Source organism: Bombina bombina, unplaced genomic scaffold, assembly GCF_027579735.1.
Source record: "Bombina bombina isolate aBomBom1 unplaced genomic scaffold, aBomBom1.pri scaffold_435, whole genome shotgun sequence".
NCBI lineage: Eukaryota > Metazoa > Chordata > Amphibia > Anura > Bombinatoridae > Bombina > Bombina bombina.
The window spans coordinates 305,001-322,215 of record NW_026512337.1 but is presented as its reverse complement, the minus strand read 5'-3'; the positions used below and the strand labels follow the sequence as shown (position 1 = coordinate 322,215).

Here is a 17,215-nt window from a genome sequence, read left to right as displayed (position 1 = left end):
GTAGTTCAGTGAGTGGGACAGATTAATGGTGTTGTTCAGTAAGTGGGTTGCATTAGTGGGGTAGCTGTAGTTCAGTAAATGTGTTGGATTAGTGGGGTTGTTCAGTGAGTGGGTTGAATTAGTGGGTTGTTTCAGTAAGTGGGTTGAATTAGTGGGTATTCCAGTGATTGGGTTGGATTAGTGGGGTAGTTCAGTGAGTGGGTTGGATTAGTGGGGTAGTTCAGTGAGTGGGTTATATTTGTGGGATAGTTCAGTGATTGGGTTATATTAGTGGGGTAGTTCAATGAGGGGTTGAATTAGTGGGTTGTTTCAGTAAGTGGGTTGCATTAGTTGGTAGTTTAGTTTAGTGAGTGGGTTGGATTAGTGGGGTAGTTCAGTGAGTGGGACTGATAAGTGGAAGATTTCAGTGAGTGGGTTGCATTGAAGGGGTAGTTTAGTGAGTGGGTTGCCTTAATGGGGTAGTTTAGTGAGTTGATTGCATTAGTGGGGTAGTTTAGTGAGTGTGTTGGATTAGTGGGGTAGTCCAGTGAGTGGGTTATATTAGTGGGGTAGATCAGTGAGTGGTTGGATTAGTGGGGTAGTTCAGTGATTGGGACCAATTAGTGGGGTAGTTCAGTGAGCGGGTTGCATTAGTGGGGTAGTTCAGTGAGTGGGACAGATTAGTGGGGTGTTTTAGTGAGTGGATTGCATTAGAGGGGTAGTTAAGTAAATTGGTTGGATTAGTGGGGTAGTTCAGTGAGTGGGTTGGATTAGTGGGGGATTTCCGTAAGTGAGTTGCGTTAGTGGTTAGTTCAGTGAGCAGGTTGGATTAGTGGGGTAGTTCAGTGAGTGGGACCGATTAATGGGGTTGTTAAGTAAGTGGGTTGCATTAGTGGGGTAGCCGTAGTTCAGTAAATGGGTTGGATAAGTGGAGTAGTTCAGTGAGTGGGTTGGATTACTGGGGTGTTTCAGTAAGTGGGTTGCATTAGTGGGTGGCTTAGTGAGTGGGTTGGATTAGTGGGGGTTTTCAGTGAGTGGATTGCGTTAGAGAGGTAATTTAGTGAGTGAGTTGGACTAGTGGGGGTTTTCAGTGAGTGGGCTGGATAAGTGGGGTAGTTCAGTGAGTGGGTTGGATTAGTGGGTAGTTCAGTGAGTAAATTGGACTAGTGGGGTAGTTCAGTGAGTCGGTTATATTAGTGGGGTAGTTCACTGAGTGGTTGGATTAGTTGGGGGTTTCAGTGAGTAAATTGGACTAGTGGGGTAGTTCAGTGAGTGGGTTATATTAGTGGGGTAGTTCACTGAGTGGTTGGATTAGTTGGGGGTTTCAGTGAGTGGGCTGGATTAGTGGGGTGTATCAGTAAGTGGGTTGCAGTAGTGGGTAGTTCAGTGAGTTGGTTGCATTATTGGGGTAGTCCAGTGAGTGGGACCGATTAGTGGGGGTTTTCAGTGAGTGGGTTGCATTAGAGGGATAGTTTAGTGAGTGGATTGCATTAGTTGGGTAGTTTAGTGAGTGGGTTGCATTAGTGGGGTATTTCAGTGAGTGGATTGGATTAGTGGGGGGTTTCAGTGAGTGGTTGGATTAGTTACGTAGTTCAATGATTGGGTTGGATTAGTGGGGTAGTTGAGTGATTGGGTTGGATTAGTGGGGTAGTTCAGTGAGTGGGTTGGATTAGTGGGGTAGTTCAGTGAGTTGGTTATATTAGTGGGGTAGTTGAGTGATAGGGTTGAATTAGTGGGGTAGTTCAGTGAGTGGGTTATATTATTAGGGTAGTTCAGTGAGTGGGTTATATTAGTGGGGTAGTTCAGTGAGGGGTTGAATCAGTGGGTTGTTTCAATAAGTGGGTTGCATTAGTGGGTAGTTCAGTGAGTGGGTTGGGGGGTTTAATTGTGTAAGAAGACAGAGGCATAGAAAGACAAATAATCATTAATGGTTTTGTAATTTGTGGTCAACATCTGATAAAAGTGATGTCTATGTTGATATATGTAATTTGCATGCTGTGTGAATCGCCTGTACTGTGCTATGTTAGAAGACTGACGGGGTAATCTATTATTAGTTTACATTTTATAAAGTCATTCTCTAGACAACCTGTATTAGTGTATATCCTCATTGGCAAACAACATTTAAGAAAGCGAAAAAAACCTCATATATGCTCATCAAAGTAATAGTCTGCAGAGTATTTGGTGTCACAGCTGTTCTTTTCCTTCGACTCACTAAAAAGTTCAGCAACTCTTTAGTGAGAGAAAAAAATCTGTAATTCATATGTTACTTTAGTTGTTGGCTCCTTTGCTGACCCATAATCTTATTATTCATAGTTTTTATTGCACCAAACATCTTTTGGATAGACAATGCCACCATCTTGTACAAAATGGTGGTTTAGCTATTAACTGCAATATATTTTATACAGAACTGTCTCCCTGTCCTACACAGTTCACATCTTCTCTGCAGATTTATAATAATGATGATTAAAACACTTCCACCAGTCACCATTGTTAGCTGGGCTAAAAGCAGAAAACATTTTTCTTGGGTGTATTACCATTTGGCCAAATGATGTAACAAGCTCTTTATTGCTTTTATCCCAACTGTGTGCATGTGAGTTAGTGCTGACTATTCTGTCTGCAGTGTGATATTTTTATGTGATTTCCCCTATTGGGCTTTGCACCCAAATGGGTCTGTGTTTAACTGTCTGAACCACTGATTTGATTCCAAACACAGCTGCAAGTGAATTCTGTGAATACCCAGACCTGTGAGCTTTGCTAATGGCTTGGGATACACAAACACACACACACACACACACACACACACATATATATATATATGTATACAAGTGCTACTATTGTGTGTCACTTCTCTCTCTCTCTCTCTCTCTTTTTTTTTTGTTCATATATACTGTATATACAAGCTACAACAAGCAAATAAAGTGCTCTACAGAAAGTTGTTATGCCCTAAATTCACCTATAATTCAAAGGGAAACAATAATTTCCGTTCAACTTTTAAATCATAGACATAATTCAATAAAATTTGTAAAGCATAAATAATCCATATCGTAGGATATGGAAATAGTTATTGACTAGAGAGTTCTTTAAAACTCTCAGTGAATTCTGGGGAATGAAAAGTTGGAAGACCCCAGACAGTTTTTGTTCCAAAATGTTAAAATGACGTACCTGACTCAGAGGTTGCGGACAATGGTTTGCTGGCTGGAAAATAAAGAAAATAATTGTTATAAAGCAGACATGTAGGATGGTTACAGCTTTTGTGTGTAGAGATACAGGATGTGGGTATCTTTATGTTCCTACTAATGCATATGATACAGGGGAGGAAGTGAGGCGCGTCATACAAAAAAACATTATATAGATGGGATATCATCTATATATCTCAAGCATTATGGTTTATATTTAATTGATACGTTTTTGCACTGGCTGATATAGAAGCTATATATTCCATCACGTTGACTCACCCATTGTCACATGTGGCCCCCTCACTGCCCCCATTCTCAGCCCACTGTCACTAACCAACTCTTCCTTGTTCTCTTAGTGATTGGCCTTCCGCTACTGTCACTAATAATTCCTATTTGTCATCAACCTGTAATTTATGTTACTCTACCTCCTCCCTTTGCCTCATTGTTTTGGTCACTATTCCAGTTTGTTATTGGTCTTTTCTGTTTAACACTGTCACCAGACTTTTATTATGGACACATTACTTTGGCACTGTTCTTCTTACTTTTGTCACTAACCCCTCTCTTCTGTCACTGGTCACTCTCTTATGTTACTAGCAGCTCTCCCGTGTGATTGGTCCCTCTCCTGTATCACTGATCCCTCTTCTGACTCACTGGTACATTTCCTGCATCACTGGTACATATCCTGTGTCACTTGTCCCAGAAACAAAAATCAGTGAGTGCTTTTTTCCAATTTAGACTGTCATGTTTTTTGTTGCCGACCCAAACCTGCTCTGCCATACTTGGAAGAAAAAAAACACATTTGAGAGCTTGTTGTTAAATAAAAAGTCCCAAAATCTGAAGAACACATAGTGACAGTGTGCTCAGTAATACAGACAGCATACCTGGTGCTACACTAACAAATTTTATTCCACTATCTCACTTCCCATAAGATTAAAGGGAAACCCCACATAATTTTGGTTATGATTCAGATAGATCATACAATTTTAAATAACTTTCCAACTGACTTATATTAATCAAATTTACTTCATTCTCTTGGTATCCTTTTTTGATGGAACAACAAGGCACCACTGGGAGCTATCTAAACACATAAGATGACCCAATGACAAGAGGCATATATGTGCAGCCACCAATCAGCAGCTAGCTCCTAGTAGTACATTGATGTCTCTGAGCCTTCCTATGCATGCTTTCAAACAAAGGATAACAAGAGAACAAAGCACATTAGACCACACAAGTACATTGGTAAGTTATTTAAAATCATATCTGGTTTATGAAAGCTTAATTTTGACTTTACTGTCCCTTTAACCCTTTTGCCCATATGAACGGAGAATCTACATCATACGGCATATAGCCGATCGTACCACAAAACGTAGATCTATGTCCATAATGATGAAAGCCCAAGCAGTCTGAGTTGCTGCTTGAGGGCTTCCAGCATGTGCCTTCATATGATAATGGGACAAGATCAGTGCTTCGTTACCATATGAAGGAAGATTGCCATATTGTTATAGACAGTGACACTGTCTGTGTCACTGTCTGTAGCAATCTCCATTGGTGCCGGTGGGAGGGAACGTGGGAGGTGGGTTGGAGGTCCAGTGGGGGAGGTAAGAGGTCCGGAGGGTGAGGGGGATCCCTACACAGAATATTAATAAATCATTTTAAAAATGTACTATAAACTGGATACTGGCAGACAGCTGCCAGCACCTAAGATGCTAGTGGGAGGGGTAGGGTTAGAGAGATGTTTGGGAGGGACCAGGGAAGTGGGAGGGTTGAGGAGGCATCCCTATACTGTCTGCCAGTACCTAAGATGGTAGTGAGGAGTGTGGGTGTGGAAGAGAGTTCTTTGGGAGGGATCAATAACAGATCAGGGAGGTGGGAGGTTTCAGGTGGGTGGGTAATCCCTAAAATATACTATTACCCTTACCAGCAAAGTCATGCATGTCTGCTATTTCTGTACAAAAGGATCCCAGAGAAGCTTTTACAGCCATTTGTGTTATAACTGCACAAGCGTTATGTAAATAATTTAAATGAGAAAACCAAAGTTTCAGAAAAACTTAACTATTTTTTATATGATTGCATTTGGTGGTGAAATGGTTGCATTAAATATATCAAAATAGATCTAGATCAATAACTTGGGTTGTCTACTTAATATATATATATAACATTTTGCTATGTAAATAAATAAAAAACATAAGGCTTTCTTTCTGTTTAAATGGAGTGATAGTAAAAATGCAAAAATTCTCTGGTATTTTGGGCAAGTTCTTCTCTGAAATTCCTGGTAGCCAAGAGGTTAACATTTATTAATATCTGTGTATAGCACCAAAATCATTTCCAAGTATACAAAATATTGCACAAATACAAACTTCCTCTTTCAAAATCAGAATAAACAGGTTTAATATAAACATCTTTGACATTCTTAAAGTGACAGTAAAGTCAAAATTAAACTTTTATGATAGAGCATGTGATTTTAAACAACTTTCCAATTGTCTTCTATTATCAAATCTGCTTTATACTCTTGATATTCTATGTAAAGCTAGGTAGCTGGCAGGAGCTCAGGAGCGACCACGTGTCTTTAGCAGTCTATGGCAGCTGTATTTGTATCTATGCATCACATTGCCAGATGGATAGAGACACATGCACACTCATGAACTCACCTAGGATTACTTTTTTACAAAGGATACCAAGAGAACGAAGCAAAATTGATAACAGAAGTAAATTGGAATATTGTCTAAAATTCCATGCTATATCCAGTTTATTTAAGATTCATTTTAACTTTTCTGTTCCTTTAAATAGTTTCAACAGTGTCTTTTACACACAGTTTACATTTTTAGAAATTCAGAATCATTTAGAATTTCACTTGAGTTACAGTCAATGTCTTATTGCCCTGTATTACGCCAAACACAGCAGAACTGTGTGCCAGGGGCGGAACTACTATTGGTGCAGCCCAAGTGCTGGAGGAGCCCAAAGCAGCCAAACTATACATTCACCTGTGCAGAATGTGTACAATCCTAATGTAGGGGAACCTTTCATTAATGCAGGTTGTCTATCCCCAAAATCATTATACAGAACAGTATATATTATTATTATTATTATTTATATAAAGCGCCAACAGATTCCGCAGCGCTGCCCATGGGTACAGGGATAACAGTGCAATGGAGAAGCAATACGATAAAAGACAAAGATTTACAGACAAATACAGGGGGGATTGAGGGCCCTATTCCCATGGGAACTTACAATCTAGATGGGTAAGAGGATGGGAAACAGAAATGCGCTTAAAAAGACAAAGTTAGAATACTCCGACCGCATTAGTCTTTTCCCCCATGGACTTCAATGGAGCACGAAAAATAGAGAAAAAAAAAAAACAAGTGTGCTAACCCGACATGAAATATTAGTTTTTCACATTCTAATGTTCTTCACATAGCAGAAAATGTTCTATTTATTCAAAAATACACACATTATATATATATATATATATATATATATATATATATATATATATATATATATATATATATATATATATATAGTAACAGCACCAAAGATTTAGTAATTTTCATGTCCTCTTTTTCCTCTCGCAAAGAAATATAGGCAGAAAAAAGGTGCACGGAGATTGTCATCAAAAAGATTGCAGAATAGAAGGAAAGAAAACAGAGAAGCAAAAAGCCAATCTTATCCAGCACTAGGGCAGAATGTAACAATTAAGATCACATTACTACGGATCTAACGCCTAGATTACGAGTCTTGCATTAGGGTGAAAAAGCAGCGTTGAGAGGTCCCAACGCTGCTTTTTTCCTAACGCTGGTATTACAAGTCTGGCAGATACAGGTGTACTGCTCACTTTTTTTCTGTGACTCAAGCATACCGCAAATCCCCTTATGTCAATTGCGTATCCTATCGTTTCAATGGGACTTGCATAACGCCGGTATTACGAGTCTTGGAAAAAGTGAGCGGTACACCCTCTCCTGTCAAGACTCTAACGCTGTAACATAAAACTCTTAACTAAAGTGCTAAAAAGTGCACTAACACCCATAAACTACCTATTAACCCCTAAACCGAGCCCCCCCCACATCGCAACCATATATTAAAATTTTTAACCCCTAATCTGCCTAACCAGACATCGCCGCCACTTCAATAAATGTATTAACCCCTAAACCGCCGCACTCCCGCTTCGCAAACTTAGGCCTAGATTTGGAGTTCGGCGGTAAAAGGGCTGTTAACGCTCCGCGGGCTTTTTTCTGGCCGCACCATAAATTTAACTCTGGTATCGAGAGTTAAAACAAATGCTGCGTTAGGCTCCAAAAAAGGAGCGTAGAGCATTTTTACCGCAAATGCAACTCTCGATACCAGAAATGCTTACGGACGCGGCCGGCATCAAAAACGTGCTCGTGCACGATTCTCCCATAGGAAACAATGGGACTGTTTGAGCTGAAAAAAAACCTAACACCTGCAAAAAAGCAGCGTTCAGCTCCTAACGCAGCCCCATTGTTTCCTATGGGGAAACACTTCCTACGTCTGCACCTAACACCCTAACATGTACCCCGAGTCTAAACACCCCTAACCTTACACTTATTAACCCCTAATCTGCCGCCCCCGCTATCGCTGACCCCTGCATTACAGTTTTAACCCCTAATCTTCCGCTCCGTAAACCGCCGCAACCTACGTTATCCCTATGTACCCCTAATCTGCTGCCCTAACATCGCCGACCCCTATGTTATATTTATTAACCCCTAATCTGCCCCCCACAACGTCGCCGACACCTGCTTACACTTATTAACCCCTAATCTGCCGAGCGGACCTGAGCGCTACTATAATAAAGTTATTAACCCCTAATCCGTCTCACTAACCCTATCATAAATAGTATTAACCCCTAATCTGCCCTCCCTAACATCGCCGACACCTACCTTCAATTATTAACCCCTAATCTTCCGATCGGAGCTCACCGCTATTCTAATAAATGTATTAACCCCTAAAGCTAGGTCTAACCCTAACACTAACACCCCCCTAACTTAAATATAATTTACATATAACGAAATAAATTAACTCTTATTAAATAAATGATTCCTATTTAAAGCTAAATATTTACCTGTAAAATAAACCCTAATATAGCTACAATATAAATTATAATTATATTTTAGCTATTTTAGGATTAATATTTATTTTACAGGCAACTTGGTATTTATTTTAACTAGGTACAATAGCTATTAAATAGTTAAGAACTATTTAATAGTTACCTAGTTAAAATAATTACAAAATTACCTGTAAAATAAATCCTAACCTAAGATATAATTAAACCTAACACTACCCTATCAATAAAATAATTAAATAAACTACCTACAATTACCTACAATTAACCTAACACTACACTATCAATAAATTAAATAAACACAATTGCTACAAATAAATACAATTAAATAAACTAGCTAAAGTACAAAAAATAAAAAAGAACTAAGTTACAGAAAATAAAAAAATATTTACAAACATAAGAAAAATATTACAACAATTTTAAACTAATTACACCTACTCTAAGCCCCCTAATAAAATAACAAAGCCCCCCAAAATAAAAAATTCCCTACCCTATTCTAAATTAAAAAAGTTACAAGCTCTTTTACCTTACCAGCCCTGAACAGGGCCCTTTGCGGGGCATGCCCCAAGAAGTTCAGCTCTTTTGCCTGTAAAAAAAAACATACAATACCCCCCCCCCCAACATTACAACCCACCACCCACATACCCCTAATCTAACCCAAACCCCCCTTAAATAAACCTAACACTAATCCCCTGAAGATCTTCCTACCTTGTCTTCACCATACCAGGTTCACCGATCCGTCCTGGCTCCAAGATCTTCATCCAACCCAAGCGGGGGTTGGCGATCCATAATCCGGTGCTGAAGAGGTCCAGAAGAGGCTCCAAAGTCTTCATCCTATCCGGCAAGAAGAGGACATCCGGACCGGCAAACATCTTCTCCAAGCCGCATCTTCTATCTTCTTCCATCCGGTGCGGAGCGGGTCCATCTTGAAGCAGGCGACGCGGATCCATCCTCTTCTTCCGATGTCTCCCGACGAATGACGGTTCCTTTAAGGGACGTCATCCAAGATGGCGTCCCTCGAATTCCGATTGGCTGATAGGATTCTATCAGCCAATCGGAATTAAGGTAGGAATTTTCTGATTGGCTGATGGAATCAGCCAATCAGAATCAAGTTCAATCCGATTGGCTGATCCAATCAGCCAATCAGATTGAGCTCGCATTCTATTGGCTGTTCCGATCAGCCAATAGAATGTGAGCTCAATCTGATTGGCTGATTGGATCGGCCAATCGGATTGAACTAGATTCTGATTGGCTGATTCCATCAGCCAATAAGAAAATTCCTACCTTAATTCCGATTGGCTGATAGAATCCTATCAGCCAATCGGAATTCGAGGGACGCCATCTTGGATGACGTCCCTTAAAGGAACCGTCATTCGTCGGGAGACATCGGAAGAAGAGGATGGATCCGCGTCGCCTGCTTCAAGATGGACCCGCTCCGCACCGGATGGAAGAAGATAGAAGATGCGGCTTGGAGAAGATGTTTGCCGGTCCGGATGTCCTCTTCTTGCCGGATAGGATGAAGACTTTGGAGCCTCTTCTGGACCTCTTCAGCACCGGATTATGGATCGCCAACCCCCGCTTGGGTTGGATGAAGATCTTGGAGCCAGGACGGATCGGTGAACCTGGTATGGTGAAGACAAGGTAGGAAGATCTTCAGGGGATTAGTGTTAGGTTTATTTAAGGGGGGTTTGGGTTAGATTAGGGGTATGTGGGTGGTGGGTTGTAATGTTGGGGGGGGGGTATTGTATGTTTTTTTTTACAGGCAAAAGAGCTGAACTTCTTGGGGCATGCCCCGCAAAGGGCCCTGTTCAGGGCTGGTAAGGTAAAAGAGCTTGTAACTTTTTTAATTTAGAATAGGGTAGGGAATTTTTTATTTTGGGGGGCTTTGTTATTTTATTAGGGGGCTTAGAGTAGGTGTAATTAGTTTAAAATTGTTGTAATATTTTTCTTATGTTTGTAAATATTTTTTTATTTTCTGTAACTTAGTTCTTTTTTATTTTTTGTACTTTAGCTAGTTTATTTAATTGTATTTATTTGTAGCAATTGTGTTTATTTAATTTATTGATAGTGTAGTGTTAGGTTAATTGTAGGTAATTGTAGGTAGTTTATTTAATTATTTTATTGATAGGGTAGTGTTATGTTTAATTATATCTTAGGTTAGGATTTATTTTACAGGTAAATTTGTTATTATTTTAACTAGGTAACTATTAAATAGTTCTTAACTATTTAATAGCTATTGTACCTAGTTAAAATAAATACCAAGTTGCCTGTAAAATAAATATTAATCCTAAAATAGCTACAATGTAATTATAATTTATATTGTAGCTATATTAGGATTTATTTTACAGGTAAGTATTTAGCTTTAAATAGGAATAATTTATTTAATAAGAGTTAATTTATTTCGTTAGATTAAAATTATATTTAAGTTAGGGGGGTGTTAGTGTTAGGGTTAGACTTAGCTTTAGGGGTTAATACATTTATTAGAATAGCGGTGAGCTCCGATCGGAAGATTAGGGGTTAATAATTGAAGTTAGGTGTCGGCGATGTTAGGGAGGGCAGATTAGGGGTTAATACTATTTATGATAGGGTTAGTGAGGCGGGTTAGGGGTTAATAACTTTATTATAGTAGCGGTGCGGTCCGCTCGGCAGATTAGGGGTTAATAAGTGTAGGCAGGTGTCGGCGACGTTGTGGGGGGCAGATTAGGGGTTAATAAATATAATATAGGGGGCGGCGGTGTTAGGGGCAGCAGATTAGGGGTACATAAGGATAACGTAGGTGGCGGCGCTTTGCGGTCGGAAGATTAGGGGTTAATTATTTTAAGTAGCTGGCGGCGATGTTGTGGGGGGCAGATTAGGTGTTAATAAATGTAATATAGGGGTCGGCGGGGTTAGGGGCAGCAGATTAGGGGTACATAAGTATAACGTAGGTGGCGGTCGGAAGATTAGGGGTTAAAATTTTTAATCGAGTGGCGGCGATGTGGGGGGAGCTCGGTTTAGGGGTACATAGGTAGTTTATGGGTGTTAGTGTACTTTAGGGTACAGTAGTTAAGAGCTTTATAAACCGGCGTTAGCCAGAAAGCTCTTAACTCCTGCTATTTTCAGGCGGCTGGAATCTTGTCGTTAGAGCTCTAACGCTCACTGCAGAAACGACTCTAAATACCGGCGTTAGAAAGATCCCATTGAAAAGATAGGATACGCAAATGGCGTAGGGGGATCTGCGGTATGGAAAAGTCGCGGCTGTAAAGTGAGCGTTAGACCCTTTAATCACTGACTCCAAATACCAGCGGGCGGCCAAAACCAGCGTTAGGAGCCTCTAACGCTGGTTTTGACGGCTACCGCCGAACTCTAAATCTAGGCCTTAGTTAAATATTATTAACCCCTAATCTGCCGTCCCTAACATCACCGACACCTACCTACATTTATTAACCCCTAATCTGCTGACCCCAACATCGCCGCCACTATATTAAATGTATTAACCCCTAAATCTAAGTCTAACCCTAACCCTAACACCCCCTAACTTAAATATTATTTAAATAAATCGAAATAAAATTACTACAATTAAATAAATTATTCCTATTTAAAACTAAATACTTACCTATAAAATAAACCCTAAAATAGCTACAATATAACTAATAGTTACATTGTAGCTAGCTAAGGGTTTATTTTTATTTTACAGGCAACTTTGTATTTATTTTAACTAGGTACAATAGTTAGTAAATAATTATTAACTATTTAATAACTTCCTAGTTAAAATAAATACAAAATTACTTGTAAAATAAAACCTAACCTAAGTTACAATTACACCTAACATTACACTATAATTAAATGAATTACCTAAATTAACTACAATTAAATTAAATAAACTAAAGTACGGAAAAAAACCCCACTAAATTACAGAAAATAATAAAATAATAAAAAAAAAAATTAAACTAATTACACCTAATCTAATCCCCCTAATAAAATAAAAAAAAAAAACCAAAATAATAAAAATCCCTACCCTATACTAAATTACAAATAGCCCTTAAAAGGGCTTTTTGCGGGGCATTGCCCCAAAGTAATCAGCTCTTTTACCTGTAAAAAAAAGTACAATACCCCCCCCAACTCCAGTCCAAAGTCTTTATCATATCCGGGCAGAAGAGGTCCTCCAGACGGGCAGAAGTCTTCATCCAGGCAGCATCTTCTATCTTCATCCATCCGGAGCGGAGCGAGTCCATCTTCAAGACATCTGACGCGGAGCATCCTCTTCGTTTGATGGCGACTGGACCAATGACGGGTCTTTTAAATTACGTCATCCAAGATGGCGTCCCTTCAATTCCGATTGGCTGATAAAATTCTATCAGCCAATCGGAATTAAGGTAGAAAAAATCCTATTGGCTAATCCAATCAGCCAATAGGATTGAGCTCGCATTCCATTGGCTGTTTCAATCAGCCAATAGTATGCAAGCTCAATCCTATTGGCTGTTCTAATCAGCCAATAGGATTGAACTTCAATCCTATTGGCTGATTGGATCAGCCAATAGGATTTTTTCTACCTTAATTCCCATTGGCTGATAGAATTCTATCAGCCAATCGGAATTGAAGGGACGCCATCTTGGATGACGTCATTTAAAGGACCCATCATTGGTCCAGTCGAGGTCAAACGAAGAGGATGATCCGCGTCGGATGTCTTGAAGATGGACTCGCTCCGCTCCGGATGGGATTAAGACTTTGGACCGTCTGGAGGACCACTTCTGCCCGGGTTGGGTGAAGACGTCTCAAGGTAGGGTTATCTTCAAGGGGTTAGTGTTAGGTTTTATTAAGGGGGATAGGGTGGGTTTTAGAGTAGGGTTGGGTGTGTGGGTGGTGGGTTTTAATGTTGGGGGGGTATTGTACTTTTTTTTACAGGTAAAAGAGCTAATTACTTTGGGGCAATGCCCTGCAAAAGCCCTTTTAAGGGCTATTTGTAATTTAGTATAGGGTAGGGATTTTTATTATTTTGGGGGGCTTTTTTATTTTATTAGGGAAATCAGATTAGGTGTGATTAGTTTAAAAAAAAATGTAATTATTTTATTATTTTCTGTAATTTTGTGGGGTTTTTTATATACTTTATTTAATTTAATTGTAATTAATTGTAGTTAATTTAGGTAATTAATTGAATTATAGTGTAGTGTTAGGTGTAATTGTAACTTAGGTTAGGTTTTATTTTACAGGTACTTTTGTATTTATTTTAACTAGGAAGTTATTAAATAGTTAATAACTATTTAATAACTATTGTACCTAGTTAAAATAAATACAAACTTGCCTGTAAAATAAAAATAAACCATAAGATAACTATTAGTTATATTGTAGCTAGCTTAGGGTTTATTTTACAGGTAAGTATTTAGTTTTAAATAGGAATTATTTATTTAATGATAGGAATATTTATTTAGATGTATTTAAATTATATTTAAGTAGGGGGGTGTTAGGGTTAGACTTAGATTTAGGGGTTAATAACTTTATTATAGTGGCGGCGACGTTGGGGGCGGCAGACTAGGGGTTAATAATTGTAGGTAAGTTGCGACGACATTGGGGGCAGCAGAATTGGGGTTAATAAATATAATGTAGATGTCGGCGATGTTGGGGGCGACAGATTAGGGGTTCATAAGTATAATGTAGGTGGCAGTGGTGTCCGGAGCGGCAGATTAGGGGTTAATAATATTATGCATGTGGCGACGATGTCGGGGACGGCAGATTAGGGGTTAATAAGTGTAAGATTAGGGGTGTTTAGACTCAGGGTACATGTTAGGGTGTTAGGTGTAGACATAAAATGTGTTTCCCCATAGGAATCAATGGGGCTGCGTTAGGAGCTTTACGCTGCTTTTTTGCAGGTGTTAGGTTTTTTTTCAGCCGGCTCTGCCCCATTGATCCCTATGGGGAAATTGTGCACAAGCACGTTTTACCTGCTTACCGCCAACGTAAGCAACGCTGTTATTGAGGTGAGATGTGGAGCTAAATTCTGCTCTACGCTCACTTTTTTGCGGCTAACGCCGGGTTTATAAAGACCCGTAATACCAGCGTTACTGTAGTTGAGCGGTAAGGAAAACTTGCGTTAGCAACGCACCCCTTACCAACAAAAACTCGTAATCTAGCCGCAAGTGATTCAATAAAACAAAGTCAACATGCTGAAAATAAATACAATTGTTTCAAACCAGCAAGATTAACATTTAATTCATCACGTAATTGATATAACAAATTCGCCCTACTTGCAACACACACATCATAAAGAACGTTGCACACAAATATATGTTCACATAAATATTGAGTCCTAGTTTATAGGGGATCCCCAGAACTGTTGTAGTTAAAAAAGAAATCCAGTCTTACTGGTTTGAAACAATTGTATTTATTTTCCTCATGTTGACTTTGTTTTATTGAATCACTTAGGCCTAGATTTAGAGTTCGGCGGTAGCCGTCAAAACCAGCGTTAGAGGCTCCTAACGCTGGTTTTGGCCGCCCGCTGGTATTTGGAGTCAGTGATTAAAGGGTCTAACGCTCACTTTGCAGCCGCGACTTTTCCATACCGCAGATCCCCCTACGCCATTTGCGTAGCCTATCTTTTCAATGGGATCTTTCTAACGCTGGTATTTAGAGTCGTTTCTGCAGTGAGCGTTAGAGCTCTAACGACAAGATTCCAGCCGCCTGAAAAAAGCAGGAGTTAAGAGCTTTCTGGCTAACGCCGGTTTATAAAGCTCTTAACTACTGTACCCTAAAGTACACTAACACCCATAAACTACCTATGTACCCCTAAACCGAGCTCCCCCCACATCGCCGCCACTCGATTAAAAATTTTAACCCCTAATCTTCCGACCGCCACCTACGTTATACTTATGTACCCCTAATCTGCTGCCCCTAACACCGCCGACCCCTATATTATATTTATTAACCCCTAATCTGCCCCCCTCAACGTCGCCGACACCTACCTACACTTATTAACCCCTAAGCTGCCGAGCGGACCTGAGCGCTACTATAATAAAGTTATTAACCCCGAATCCGCCTCACTAACCCTATCATAAATAGTATTAACCCCTAATCTGCCCTCCCTAACATCGCCGACACCTACCTTCAATTATTAACCCCTAATCTGACGACCGGAGCTCACCGCTATTCTAATAAATGTATTAACCCCTAAAGCTAAGTCTAACCCTAACACTAACACCCCCCTAACTTAAATATAATTTTAATCTAACGAAATAAATTAACTCTTATTAAATAAATTAATCCTATTTAAAGCTAAATACTTACCTGTAAAATAAACCCTAATATAGCTACAATATAAATTATAATTATATTATAGCTATTTTAGGATTAATATTTATTTTACAGGCAACTTGGTATTTATTTTAACTAGGTACAATAGCTATTAAATAGTTAAGAACTATTTAATAGTTACCTAGTTAAAATAATAACAAATTTACCTGTAAAATAAATCCTAACCTAAGATATAATTAAACCTAACACTACCCTATCAATAAAATAATTAAATAAACTACCTACAATTACCTACAATTAACCTAACACTACACTATCAATAAATTAAATAAACACAATTGCTACAAATAAATACAATTAAATAAACTAGCTAAAGTACAAAAAATAAAAAAGAACTAAGTTACAGAAAATAATAAAATATTTACAAACATAAGAATAATATTACAACAATTTTAAACTAATTACACCTACTCTAAGCCCCCTAATAAAATAACAAAGCCCCCCAAAATAATAAATTCCCTACCCTATTCTAAATTAAAAAAGTTACAAGCTCTTTTACCTTACCAGCCCTGAACAGGGCCCTTTGCGGGGCATGCCCCAAGAAGTTCAGCTCTTTTGCCTGTAAAAAAAAACATACAATACCCCCCCCCCCAACATTACAACCCACCACCCACATACCCCTAATCTAACCCAAACCCCCCTTAAATAAACCTAACACTAATCCCCTGAAGATCTTCCTACCTTGTCTTCACCATCCAGGTATCACCGATCCGTCCTGGCTCCAAGATCTTCATCCAACCCAAGCGGGGGTTGGCGATCCATAATCCGGTGCTGAAGAGGTCCAGAAGAGGCTCCAAAGTCTTCATCCTATCCGGCAAGAAGAGGACATCCAGACCGGCAACCATCTTGATCCAAGCGGCATCTTCTATCTTCATCCGATGACGACCGGCTCCATCCTGAAGACCTCCACCGCGGACCCATCTTCTTCCGGCGACGTCCAACTGCAGAATGACGGTTCCTTTAAGGGACGTCATCCAAGATGGCGTCCCTCGAATTCCGATTGGCTGATAGGATTCTATCAGCCAATCGGAATTAAGGTAGGAATATTCTGATTGGCTGATGGAATCAGCCAATCAGAATCAAGTTCAATCCGATTGGCTGATCCAATCAGCCAATCAGATTGAGCTCGCATTCTATTGGCTGATCGGAACAGCCAATAGAATGCGAGCTCAATCTGATTGGCTGATCTTCCTACCTTGGTGAAGACAAGGTAGGAAGATCTTCAGGGGATTAGTGTTAGGTTTATTTAAGGGGGGTTTGGGTTAGATTAGGGGTATGTGGGTGGTGGGTTGTAATGTTGGGGGGGGGGTATTGTATGTTTTTTTTTTACAGGCAAAAGAGCTGAACTTCTTGGGGCATGCCCCGCAAAGGGCCCTGTTCAGGGCTGGTAAGGTAAAAGAGCTTGTAACTTTTTTAATTTAGAATAGGGTAGGGAATTTATTATTTTGGGGGGCTTTGTTATTTTATTAGGGGGCTTAGAGTAGGTGTAATTAGTTTAAAATTGTTGTAATATTATTCTTATGTTTGTAAATATTTTATTATTTTCTGTAACTTAGTTCTTTTTTATTTTTTGTACTTTAGCTAGTTTATTTAATTGTATTTATTTGTAGCAATTGTGTTTATTTAATTTATTGATAGTGTAGTGTTAGGTTAATTGTAGGTAATTGTAGGTAGTTTATTTAATTATTTTATTGATAGG

At 39.2% G+C, this 17,215-nt stretch overlaps 1 protein-coding gene across 1 annotated transcript in view; it reads right to left on the bottom strand.

Moving 5' to 3' along the window:
* Positions 1 to 17,215, bottom strand: part of LOC128644241 (hematopoietic cell signal transducer) — a 32,384-nt gene that overhangs the window by 6,688 nt on the left and 8,481 nt on the right. Inside the window, exon 2 of the mRNA XM_053696924.1 lies at positions 3,142 to 3,174. Coding sequence (XP_053552899.1) covers positions 3,142 to 3,174 — 33 coding nt within the window. The remainder of the gene's footprint in view (positions 1 to 3,141; positions 3,175 to 17,215) is intronic.